This window comes from Antrostomus carolinensis, unplaced genomic scaffold (genome assembly GCF_000700745.2).
Source record: "Antrostomus carolinensis isolate BGI_N321 unplaced genomic scaffold, ASM70074v2 scaffold23265, whole genome shotgun sequence".
Classification (NCBI taxonomy): Eukaryota; Metazoa; Chordata; class Aves; order Caprimulgiformes; family Caprimulgidae; genus Antrostomus; species Antrostomus carolinensis.
The window spans coordinates 500-13,727 of record NW_010317417.1 but is presented as its reverse complement, the minus strand read 5'-3'; the positions used below and the strand labels follow the sequence as shown (position 1 = coordinate 13,727).

General features: G+C 50.1%; 1 protein-coding gene across 1 annotated transcript in view; it reads right to left on the bottom strand.

Annotated features, from left to right (window-relative positions):
* Window positions 1-4,933, bottom strand: part of LOC104525431 (nuclear receptor corepressor 2-like) — a gene marked incomplete at both ends in the record, with an annotated part of 50,628 nt that extends 45,695 nt beyond the window's left edge. Inside the window, one exon of the mRNA XM_010168586.1 lies at window positions 4,754-4,933. Within this exon, the coding sequence (XP_010166888.1) occupies window positions 4,754-4,933 (180 nt within the window). The remainder of the gene's footprint in view (window positions 1-4,753) is intronic.
* Between the last annotated feature and the right edge of the window lie 8,295 nt (window positions 4,934-13,228).

Genomic DNA, 13,228 nt, shown 5'->3' with positions numbered 1-13,228 from the left:
GCGCACGGCAGCTGCGGGGCAGCACAGGCACGAGAGAGGGAGGTTGTCAAAAAACGCCTCGGATTTTTTCCCTGCTCAGCTCTGAATCTCCAAAGCTTTAGATTTTATTTTTTTTCCTGCAGCTAAAGCATCCCCTGTTGAAATAAGAGGAAAAACAAGCGAGACTCGTACTAGGAAAAGAAAAGGTACCCGGCACTGAGAGCAATCGGCTCACACCAGAGGCGAGCGCACCACTGTCCTCACAGAGACAGAGTGTCTGGTGGTCTGAGAACAAAGTGGGCACCTATTCCTTCTCCAGATCATCTCTGCTCCTGTCGATGGTACCTTTAGCAACGCTTGGGCTGTAGGATGCAGTCCAAGAAAATGCTTAAGCATCCAGACAGGTCTACTGCCTTAGCTGAGATAACTCACACCCCTTAAATTAAACATGTTTTATCAGATGAAGCAACCCCACGCTGTGGGCTCCACTCATGCTCCATCTCCCCAGAGGTGGACAACTTTTCCCACGTAGGGAAAAGCAGCAGGACAAAGAACTCTGTGATAGATATTAAAAGAAAAAACAAAACAAAACAAAACAAAACAAAACAAAACAAAACAAAAAGCCAGCAATGCCAGCCAGATGGTTGAGCACCGTCCTGGCTGGGGAGCAGGCTCTGGCAGAGGGTAGGACAGCCTGGGCTCCACACGCTGGCATCAGTGTGCCCGTGTTGGAATCATCCTCCACGCCTGAGGATGGCCAGGACATGGCCAGCTCAGACTGTTTGCACCCTGGAAGGGGATGAACTTTCCCCAGCACCGTGGAGATACATCCCCTTCTGTCCATAAACACACCGCAGCATGCCAAAGGCTCCAACCACACATGAAACAGCCCAAAAGCTCCTTTCTCTTCTCAACCACGGCTGTTTCTCAGGTGGCCCAAATCACAGGACCATGCAAAGGGGACAAGAGCTCTTTGGGAAGCCACGGCAGAAACCACAGGCTGCAAAGTATTCTCAGCATCAGCCCCAGAGCAGAAGCAACACTTCCAGGCACCCACCTGCTCCTGCTCAGTGTCCGATCAGCCAAGGCACCCCATCACACACCCTCACTCCCATGTGATAAACTCCAAAAACTCAAAGCAAAAAGCCACCACAGGAATCAGTCAAATCCTCTGTTTTTCTTGGGGAAAATATTTGAGTTTAAAAAAAAAAAAAAAAAGTCAGAAACTTGGCTACATTGTTCTGGAAACCCACAAAAATTCTGCAAAGCGGTCGGGTGTGTTGTAAGTGATTTCAGACAAGAGGATTTGATGGCGTATCAGGAAATGAAAGTTTGCCAGTAAGTGGAGGCTCATTAAAAGCAGCTCGTTAAAAGAAAAATACAAATCTAATTATAGCTGAAATACAGCAGAGAATTAAACTCTACTCTCTGTGGCGTAACACTGTAGGGTTATTAGCGTGCCAGACGTCAGAGGTGAGGATGCGGCGGGGTCTGCAGGCAGCACACCTGACCGCAGCAGGTTCAGCCCGCGACAGATACCCCGGGAGATGTGGGAAATGGCAAAGCAAAATAGGTCAGGGTTCCCAGACATGGACAAAATGGGTTTCTTAAAGGTCTGCCACAAAAGCTAGACTGGGACTGTGACCTTTACAGGGAGAGAAGCAGGATGAGAGATGAGTTTTGATGGCTCCACACTCTCTCTCTCCCCACTCCCAGCAGCGGCTGCCCGAAAGTCCCCCCCCCTCCCCAAATGAAAGACAGCGCAGTGATGGTGAAGGGATGCCAGATGCCATCGTTAGCCACAGCCCTGGCTCCTACAGCATCCACAGGCCAACCCACTTCCACGTGAAGGAGGTGCTTTCTCCAGGTAAGAGTCCCTTTGGCTGGACCACATGCTGCAGAGGGGCTATCGGAGCCTGCAGCTCTGGCAGGAAGGTGGGTGACATTTCAGGAAGACCCCATCCCTGCACACCCCACCCCCTTGTGCTGAAGGGACCTGCCTGATGAAGCCAAGGTCGTTACACACGCACCCAGCCGGCACGCTGCCTTGGTTAGACAGCCATCACCTGGGTAGCAGGATGCTTCACCTGCCCAGGGGCTCCCAGCCACAGGGCATCTCTGAAAACCACTTTCAAAGAGCCAAGAGGAGAACAGAGGAAATTCAAGCAAGAGACAGATGGAAGGGGAAACCCTGGAGCTCTTCCACCCAGCCAGCTCCACCTCCATCACCAGGTGGGAGTGTTGTTCTCCCAGAGAGCCCTTGGCCAAGCTCAGCACCCAGATAGGCTCAGGCACCGCTGCGCTGCGGAGAACAGCCCAGCAGTTTATTTCTCCTTCAGATCCCCGGTACCGCTGCCAGGAATAAATGCATAAGGATTATCCTTCCCTGTCAGGGAGAGAGGGAGAGAGGACGCAGCCAGAGATCTAAGCGCATATGGCGCATGAATGAGCGGGGGATGGCTGATGGAGGTGGCCTTCTGCCAGGGGTGCGGAGGGTTTGGGGAAGGTTTCTCAGCTTGCTGAAGACATTTGCTTCTTGCAAAGTCCAGGCAGAGCCTTTCTCGCCATTTCTGGAACAACCAAAAAGAGGAAGATGGTGGATTGGGGTTGGTTGGGGTTTTTCTTGCACAGCCTTTCCATACTGATGTATTGAATGACCCTGAGAAGGCCTCCCAAAGACAGAGGGGAAAAGCATCAGGATATTCCGGCTCTGTAGAGTTTCCCCCCCTGCTCCTGCCGGAGCGGTATCTGTTTCAGGCTGATTGCTTTCCCTCACTCATCTTTCTCCTGCGCTGGCAGCTCGGATGCACAGATGGACAAAACATTCCCAGAGCATTTCAGACAGGAACCCCCCCCACCCCAGAATATGCTTCTTCCTCCCAGATGTGCCAGCTCTGCTGGAGGACAGGGCTGGGGAAGGATCCTGCCGCAGGGGAAAGGAGGCTTTTGAGGGGTGGGGGGATTTGCTACCAAATGACTTTGCTAACATGTGCCAAAAAAATTAAAAAATAAAAAAAAAGAAAGAAAAAGGAAGGGAGGGGATGCTTTTGCTGCCAACAACCACTTTCACCTTCTTCCCCACTCAGCAGAGCATTTCTGTGGGGAGGAAGAACCGTAAAATTCGTTCAGAGGGAAGAAATAAAGCAACCAAGCAGCCAACAATAAAAAACCCATTTCCTTACGGAAGGACAGCTTGATTTTAACGACAAGGAGCATATGCTGCTCCCGTCAGCTTCAACAGCAGCTCCTCAGCATCTCAAGCAGTGGATCGGCAGAGTTGTCAGTGTTCACGTCAGCAGGACCTTCAGCGCCGCGCTGGGCACTCATTCCACTCGGGAAGCCCCTCTCCAGAGTGGGAAACAACCACGGTTTGCACCTCCTTCCTCAACTGTGAGTTAAAAAACACCGGCCAGCAGCCAGACTGCCAAGTGTGAGAGGACACCAGCATTCTGTCTGAGCTTCCTAGGAGGGAGAGGGGAAGGGCTGGCTTCAGCCAGCTCCCACCAAACCCAACAAGAGGAACCTCTGTTGTTTCCATCACTCCAGATGTTCCTTTGGCCCCAGCGAGCTGGCACACAGGGCTGCATCCTCACACCCCCAGCACAGCTGCTTCTGCCCACACTTGGCTCCCTCTCCCTAAACACTCCGAAACCTCTGCAGATAAAAAGTAACAAAAAATAATAACAAAAGGTCCTTCACATTAATTAAATCATATTGTTTGAAAACAAAACCAAAACATCCTGCTTTGTCATGCAGGAAAGAAAGGGATAGTATCTGGTGTGGGAAAATATAAATCTGATGGAGAGGAAGGTCAACTGCATGCTTCTCTTTGAGAAGTACTGGCTTCATCCAACAGCCCAAGTAGAGGTTTTGCTCCATTCCCAAATCCCTGCTGCACACCCCTCAGGAGAGCTCGTTCCTCTCCAGCAGTTTGGGATGAACAGTCATCAGGGAGTTTAGAAACTGACTCCAAGCAAAGGAGAAAAAAAAAAAATGGTAAGAGAGAGGCAGAGAGAAGTGATTTGCTTTAGGAAGCAAAAGCCTTAAAGTCTGTGGGGTTTTTCACAGACATCCCCCAAGGTTTTGTCGTATTAATCTCTTAATGGGTTTATGGTAATTGTATACATGGCAACATGGAGCAGGCAATCCTGCTGCTGGGGACTGCTCCTGTGCTGGGGTAAAGCACTAACTGAGGAGATCAGATTCAAATCCCTGGCTCAGGCACAACTCTGACTGGAGATGGACCAGACGCTGCTCATGGTCGCAGAGCTGCAAAGCCCCAGAGAAGGGGCTGGATGCACAGGAAGGGCCATCAGGACATTGCAGCAATGTTTTCAACAGCCCAGTACTACAACAGTGGCAGCAGCAGCCCTGGAAAGGGACAACTGCTGGAAATGAAAGAGAAAAGACCTTGTGTTAAAGCTGGGCTGTGCAGAGGACTTGGGCAACCCAGGCTGAATTTCCAGCTCTGCCACTGACTGCTTGCATGGCCACGGGCATGTCCCTAAGGACAGACTTTTCTACTTTTAAGGTCTTCTGACAAGCAAAAGATCCCACAAGCTGCATTTCCAAAGCTCCCTTGTCTTGCAATTACCAGCTCCAGACTTGGCACAGCACCAACCACCCCATGTCATGACAAGGAGCAGGGACACAGACCACCCTGGTGGCACTGGCACTGCCACTTCCCCTCTGGGGACGTGCATGGGCAAGGATGAGGCACAAGGCAGCACGCAGAAGTGAGGATGCGTGCTCCCCTCCAACCACAATCTCTTACCTGCTTCTTCTTCAGCTTGGAGATCTGCTGCTCCACCATGGTGATCTCACGATCCACGCGGTCCATGTTCTGAATGAGCTCCTCCTTCGACAGCCGGGCCGGCAGCAGGTCCAGCTCGGAGTCGGGGTGAGCAGGGCTCACGGGCGACACAGGCTCCAGTTTGCCAGGCAGGCCACGATCCTGGGGAGCACAAAACAACCAGGTCAGCTCTTTCCCAGGAGACTCCAGATCCTTCTCATCCTCCCACATCAGCCACCACAGCTCTCTGGCCCATTCCCAGCCCTCTGAGACACAATCCCCCCTCAAAAAAACCTGCTAGACTAAGCAGTACCAGCTGCCAGATCACATCACCACAGTGTTCCACAACCTCAAACATCTCCAGAGAGCACCAGGTTAGTCTCCCAGTGACATGACAGCAGTTTGTCCTCCTGCCAAAGCCTCAGAGGCTCCCACTATCTTCAGCACTACCCACATTCCTCTGGGATCAATAAAACCATCCATACCCAGGAGCTCCCAGCAGCACTGTCCCTTCACATCTCAGCAGACAGCTCAAAGGCTATATCTTCTCCACAAAAACGAGGTAGCCACAGATGTGTCCTCCTCCAACACAGCCATGGCCATGCTGGAGAGAAGAGCAGCCTTAACTGTGCTAAACAAGAAGGGCAGCCCCTGGGAGGAGAGATGACCCCCACCTCTTCATGGAGGTTCTCCTCCATCTCTTGTTAAATCCTAGGCGGAGCTCTGAGCTTTGGAGGTCAAACACATCCATCCAGAAATGGAGAGAATGGGGATAGGTGAGGTCAGTTGAGATGAAAAGAGATCAAATTGATGAAAATCAGCTTTTTAAATTCTAGGTAAAGAAATTCTCAGCTCAACAAGACCCTTCAAATCAGAGACCGGATGGATCAGCATAAGAAGGGGAAGTGGCAGTGGCTTGTAGGTGGGTAGGTATTTCTAAAGGAAAGCAAGCTACCTGCCAAAGATGCAGGAGAGAAAGACTTCTCTCTGTGCACGTGAAACAAAAGATAATCTCACATCTGCCAATATCCAAGGCAGGGCACCTCTAAACTCCTACTTGGCATAAAACCCTTTGGAAACCTGGTTTCTGATATATTTTAGCCTTTTCAACTTGCAGAACCTGAATCAAAACAGCAGCAAAGCTGAGTAAGAGGAACAGCCGCAAGTCACAGCGCAAAAACCATCATCATCTGGTATTAGATGATTATAGCAATAGAGAGAGGCAATGGCCCTGGACCTCAAATAACTGGTCACTGTCATTTCACAAGCACCTCTCTAGATGAAGGAGATGACAAGCAGCAATGGGAAGGAAAAACCAAAACTGAAGGCAAAAAAACCCCCAAACCTTGCCTGTGCAATGGTGAAGCTTAAAAAGCAGAGCTCCTGGATCTACACAAGGCACAAAGCAGCCCTTCTTCTGAATCACAAAAATGGGCTGATAAGAGGTGTGCAAAGACCAGAGTCCAGCCAGAGCCTGGGGTGGACACTAATGGATAGAGACATTTCAACCAGCACTCTGTTTCCAAGCACTCTCAAGAAGCCACTCAAAATATATTCCTTTGCTTCAGACAGTATCGTACCCAGGCTCTGAACAAGTGCAGTGTGAAACATGAAATTCTTCTTATTAACGTGAAGTCACAGACTTTGAAACCAGCATGAGCTGGGAGAGCTGGAATAAATCTGCTGGAGGGAAGAAAACAATTACTGCATTACTCAAGTTGATATTTTCTCAGTAATTATACTGTTTCCATGTGATTTGTTTTTATACACGGCTAACAGCTACTGTAGTTCCTGTTTATCCCTGGCCTTATTATTATGTGATTTGTATGATAACAAGGGTGGGCGAGCGGGAGGCAGAGGCTGCACACACCTTCCCGCAGCAAGAGGAGATCCTGGCACTGAAGAAAACAATTATCACCAAGGAGTCTATCAAAGAGCAAGGCCAGGCTTTGGGGGTGGGTTTCTTCTACACATTCTTATTCCCAATATAGAGAACGTTAACGGAGCAAGCCTGCTACACGCTATGAGGCAGTGGCTTTAAAAATAGGGGAGAAAGAGAAGAAAGGAAAAGGATAAGTCAACTGCTCATCAAGGTCTTGAAGAACAAGTAAGCACGTAAATTTGACATCCCTGCCTTCAGATATGCTGGTGTCTGGGTGCACAAGAGAAAAAATGGTGGGAACCCCAACCCTGATCCTAGGACATGTTGGAACCTGCACCAGACCATCGTCTCCTCCTTATTTTGCAGTACTGACGCACTTCACCGTGCTCTCAGGGAGCTCGTGGGAGTTGGTGGGATGGAGAAGAGTGTCCATGCCACGTGTCAGCACAGTGCCTACAACTTGGATGCAGCCCAGCCTCCGCGAAGGGTAATTTTTCTCAGCTGCTTCCCACCCTCAGGAGACAGTGGAGCAGTAGCTCTGCTCCATCTGCATCTAACTCGCGCTGCAAAATGCATTTTGACCTTTTTGATCCCCTGACCACACTGGTTGCCTCTTGAAGACTGCACTGGTGGAGCTCCAAAGCCTCCAGAGCCCCAGCCAGCGCCTGCATGGCACTGGTGGGTACCAAGCCAACAGAGCCGCTCGCTTGGGATGACCCTCAGGACTTCCAGCGTGGCACCATGGTGTTTGCCCTACATATCTTCAGTAAGTCCTGGTCTCTCTCTGCCTTTCTAAACCAGATCATTAGTGATGTTCCCCCAAGCCCAGGACAGAGATTTGGGGATGCCAACGTCACCTCTTCCACAATCTGTTCACTTTCTAATTATCAGCCGGCAGCAGCGTTTTCTGCTGGAGCACCAGGAGAGATTAAGAGGTCTTATCTCCAATTCCTGCCCACTCGCACATCTCCTGTCCTTACGGGCTGGAAAAGATTGCCAAAGCAGGCAGGATGTGCCAGGGCTGCTCGAGTTGTGCTCAAATTAATTCCTCTCTCAAAAAACCCACACGAACAAAGGGTGGGTGTGTGGCTGGGGTGGCCTGCCTGCCAGGATGCCTCCATCGCCCAAGCCTCTCACGGCAGCACAGAGCTGGTGAACATCACTGAACTCCACCAACAAACACCACTCCCAAAACCCCATCCGCGAGGCTGGGCTACACGGCAGAGACAGCAGCTTGTCCTCCCCATCCAGGAACCCGTGGCTGAACAGCAGACAGAGCCCTGGGGCTTTCCCACACACCCTGGGACGAAAACCAAGCAGGAGAGCCACCACCCTACACTCCATCCATCAGCTTTTAAGATAAAAATATGCATATGAAACTCTTAAACAGGCCAAAAATAGACCAAGACCAAGTATTTTTTTTTTTTCTTAATTGGAAAAGTGTCCAACACATCAGCAGCCTCAAGACGACAGCACTGGTAGGGGAAAAAAAAGTCAAAAGGGCTGAAAATTAATGTCTTGTTTCCCCAGGGAGACGCCCAAGTACGAAGTCAGAGAGCCTGAGCAGTGAAAAGTACATCGAGTTACTGCAATTCTTTTGTTTGTGACCATCTGCTGCTCTGATGGCTCTTTCAGCAGCCCAGCCCTTCCAACGGGGTTTTAATTCTTAAACACTGGTGGGCTCTGGGCTGAACTGGGTCCCCACAGCCGCTCAAAGGGCTGCGGCAGCGGGATGTAGATGTGCGTGTCAGTGTTCCTGGGAGCTCCTATGGAGTGACCATGAGCAGATGGGTGTTCCTGTGCAAGGATAACCAGCGTGCCCGAGGGATGCCAGGTACAGGACCATGGCATCACCCACCTCCTCCCTCCATCCCCACACTCCACTGCACGTGCAGGCAGGAGGGACAAACAAAACAGGGATCGTTTGCACTGGATACAGCCCAGCACATGTTCTCATGGGAATTCATGAAGCTGGAGACTAAGGAGCTGTTTGAAGACAAAACTGATTTTTTTTATTATTATTATTTTTTAAAATAAATCTGTGACTTTATGAGAAGGCCTACAAAATTCCTTTCTCCTGTAATCCAGCTGAATTCCACACAGCCAGGGCAGAAAACATCCCAACAATTTCTAAGCTTGCACGAAAGTAGGTCAAAAAACTTCCCCAATATTTCAACAGCTTGAAGCAATTTAATTGCAAAACCAGTACCAAATGCTGACCCTCCCTCCCCACCCCCACCAGCAGATTTATGAGGCTGGTAAAACCACGCCAGCAAGCCCTGCAGTGAAATGCACTAACCAAAGCCCAGGATCTGCTCCTGCAAAACCTGCTGGTGCTCAGAAGAGCCGTTCCACAGCGCTGTCCTCAACAGATGCTGCCTCTGGACCTCCAGATCCCAGGATATTACAGAAGTGGCAGCAAACATGGCTTGTGGACTCTGAGGGAGCCTGGAATAACGGGTCCAATCCCAAAAAACCTTACCCAGGCAAACTCCCACCGAAGCCTAAGGCATTACAGCACCAAATGGATGTTGTGTCTTTCATTCCCTTCTTGCATTTCCCCATTAGTGGATAATAATTGCATTGAATGCGAACGTTCCCTCCTGACTTGGCAGGAGGGATGAATTCTCACCTACTCATCTACTCATTACAAAGAGGAGCTAATCACTCCACCTCTCGTTAAGGACTGCTCTCCTATCCCACATCACTGGATTTTCAGTGGACCCTAAGTCCGTTAAAACATTAACTGTCTGGAGGGAAGTTTTCCATGATGAATACTTGTTTCAGGCATTTTTAGGCTTTTCTTTTCTTCCTAAATAGTAAGTTTCAGCCAAAACAACTCTGCTGCTTCCAAGAACAAGTTTAGAGGAAAATATGCCTTTCTGTAACATTCAGAAAGATTCTGGGAACCTTTTCTTTGAGCATCTTCGGCACAGTTGATACATCTGGCAAGATTGTTCTGTGCCAGTGACTCGGCTTTTGTTAACTTTGAAAAAGTGTCCAAGTAAAAAATAAAAAAATAAAAATAAAAGAGTCATTTTGGTGCCTGGATAGTGGAAATTACTTTGAGCTGAGCAAGTGAGAGGAGTGGGGTCCTGGGGAGCTCCAGGTCAGGTAGCACACTCTGCCTGTACTCCTGCAGAAGAAAGGGCTGGGGTGAATAGACCTGACTGGTATGAGTGGAACGTGCTGAGCCAACAGCAGTAAGTGCCCTGAAGAGCCGTGAATAACTGCAGGAGTCTGGTCTGGACAGCAGGTAGAGCCTGAGACCACACACCAAATAATAAGAATGAAGAAAAGCAGCCAGCCACCTGCTCCGCACGAGGTGGTGGCCGAGATGGTGGCCATTCTGGGCACTCAACAGAGGGTCATGTGAAGGGAAGATGGTTTCCTGATGCTCCATTTGCAATTTTAACGTTCTTCCAATAACGTGACCACCCAGCAGCCACCCAGAGCATCATTTCACCTGAGCTGACACTGCACCCAACGACGCGCTGCAGAGAACTTCATCATCCCTGTAACACATCACCTCAGCCCAACAGCCCCATCTCCCCTTCGCAAACCCCAACGTGCTTGTTGAAACACACAGGGTTTCTGCTAACCTGAAGACAGGAAAGTACAGGAGCCCCTCGCAGCCTCCCCTCTGCCAGCCCTCACTGAGCACGGAGGACTGTGGTCCCCATTCCCCCAGGCACCGTGGTAGGGACCCAGCTCACCGTACGGCTGGAGCCAGGAGTAAAGAGTCAGTGTCTTGGTTTGAGGAGCAAAACCGCTTCTTTGGGGAACGGCACTGGATGGAAAACACTCAGAAATTACAGTGCTGGGGAGGCAAAGGTTTGCATAAAAAAAGGCATGAGGCACATAACCCATCGGCCTAAGAGCGCATCAAAATCCTGCACCAGGATATTCAAAACCGCGACCCGAGTGACTAAGACATCCCTTGGATTTATGGAGGCCAAAAGGAGGGGGCTGCCCCGAGCTCACCGAAACACTAGGGAGGCTCACAAACATAATATGATGGAGGCAAGGGCTTGTTTGATGTCTCTTAAAAGGAGCTGTGAAAAACGCCTGCGATTACATTAAACATGAAGGCAGGGAGGCAAATTTTTAATTGCCCAATTTGGCGCTCCGCCAGGGTGGCTGGGTTAGCACCTCCCAGCTTCACAGAACTGGATTTCAAAGGTAACAGGGGAGAGCTGGCCGGTGCTCCTCCCAGCAAAGCGGCTGGTCACTGGGCTCAAATCACCCTCACCTTCCCTGAACCGGCCAACTTCAGGCAGCTTGCACAGGAACCCCTGAATAATCACCATGGACCTCCACGGAAACAAGGGACGTGGTGACATGCTTCCCCACGTGACCGTCACCCTCCTCTTTCACTTTCCCCCCGTGCCTGCTGCTTGGGGGGTTTCTTTAGGTAGGAAGGTGTCCTGCCTAGGGGTGCACAACCCCCAAACCTCCTCCAGCAGCCTGGGAAGCACCACATCACCAAATCCACTCATCCTATTTCAACTGCCACATGCAAGGTCCAAGCTTTTCCACCACACAGGGACAGAGCATTAAGGTCCACATTAATCCCAGTAGGCATATCCCTCTAGTTTGAAGATGCTGGAATAGTCCCTGACAAATCCCAGCTGGTCCTCAAGAAGGTAGAAAGCCCTCAAGCCCTAGATCACAGAATCACAGGATTGCCTAGATTGGAAAAGACCTTTGAGATCATTTTGAGTCCAGTCGTTAAGCTAATGCTGACAAGTCCCCAACTAACTAACCCATGTCCTTCAGCATTATGTCTACATGACTCAAATACCTCCAGGGATGGGGACTCCACCACTGCCCTGGGTGAGATAGCAAGCTAAAAGCATGATGGAGTTTGCCTTTTGTAAAAAAGGCCTCCACAGAAGGAAATCCCTCCTTTTAGACAGAACAATGCTCAAGTGACCAGCACGATTCCATCGCACCAGTGTGACAGCACCTGCAGCAGCATGTTAGTCCCACAGAAGCGGGAGCCAGGGAACTGCACCCACTCCCATTTGCCCTCCACTAAGTATTGCAGTAAAAAAAATTTAAAAATTAATAATTTCACCCCAACTGGCATAGCTACACCAGGTAAAAAGCCAGCAGGCAACAAGTCACTGTGATTATAGACAGTGCAGCATCCCGTGCTGCAAACAGCCAGGCTCAGCACCACCCACACCCATTGCCATCCATGGGCACCGGACACGTGGGTCCCTGCTCAGGATGGCCATGAAGAGCAGAGCATTGCTCTGCAGCTTGGATATGCCCAGCAAACCTCCTCCTCCACTTGTAGGACCTTGGAGGTCAATGGAAAGGCTGCTCCCAGGTTGGTGCCTGCTCCAGGGGATCTCCAAGCTGGGGAACAGGTCCTGCCCTGCACCCCAGGAAGCTCCAGCTCATTCCCTGGGTGACACCAGGTGCATCCTCCAGCACACGGACAAACACGAAGGAAGGAAAATCCATCACAGCAGCTTCTATAAACCTCACTTATTTAAAAATAAAAAATTCAGGGGAAATGAAAAGACAAAAGCCCTTCTCAGCCTGGTGTTATCAAGCAGAGGAAATGAGACTTCTAAAGCTCCCATTCAGAGAGGAGTGGGGGGAGAGAAATCGCACTCCAGACGCACTTGAGCGAACAGCTTTTGAAATGGAAATGTTGCTCTTCAGAAACATTTAAATTTCCTCCTATTGCCAGGGAGGAGGAAGGAGGCAGAGGAGGGAGCAGGTTCTCCTCAGCCATGCAAATCTGAAGGGGGGTCTATGCCGGGCAGCAGTCGGCGCGACCCTGTTGAGAGGGGATTTGTCAGGGAGTTAATCAGGACCGGCACACGGTATTGATATCGGGAAGTCGGCTTGAAGGGACATCAGATGGAGAGGGGAGGGAAGGGAATGAATGAAGACAGCTCTATTTAACCACCGCCACAAGCAAGATACACCTAACGGCTGCCCGCGCTCCCTCCCTCTGTTCTCCCTGCACAACCATCACTCAAGTTATTTTTCCCCAGATCTGCCTACTGAGAAGGAGCTTGACTGATGGAGAAAGGAAACGCAAGCAAGACCTAAGATGGTTTGAGTGGTGGCTGAGATGCGCCATGGGACCAACTGAGACCTCCTCTTACACTCAAAAGCCATTGCACCAAGCCAGGATCACCAACAGCTCCCCCAGGAACAACCAGCACATCAGGCATAGGCTGATAGGTCCCAGCACCAAACTCCTGCTCACTCCCAGCAGCATCTCTTCCAACTGCATCAGCTCAAAAAATATAAGTTACTGCTCCTACAGCAATCCACTGAGCTCCCTTTGCCAACCACGTGCCACCACTTCATTGCTCTGATGTCTTTAGGGTCACCTAATGTATAGGCTCATTCTAGCTGTGTTCTCAGGTATATAAAGCAGGACAAAGGCCCCTCATCTGTAAAAAACAGAAATTCTAAGACTGCAAGAAAATCAGACTTAATGGCAATGCTTCAAAGACTTCCCCTGCCCCCCAAATCTAGTAAAATCCTGAAAGTTCAATTTTTATCAGTAACGGCTCATTACTTCAGACAGAACATCTCAGTAC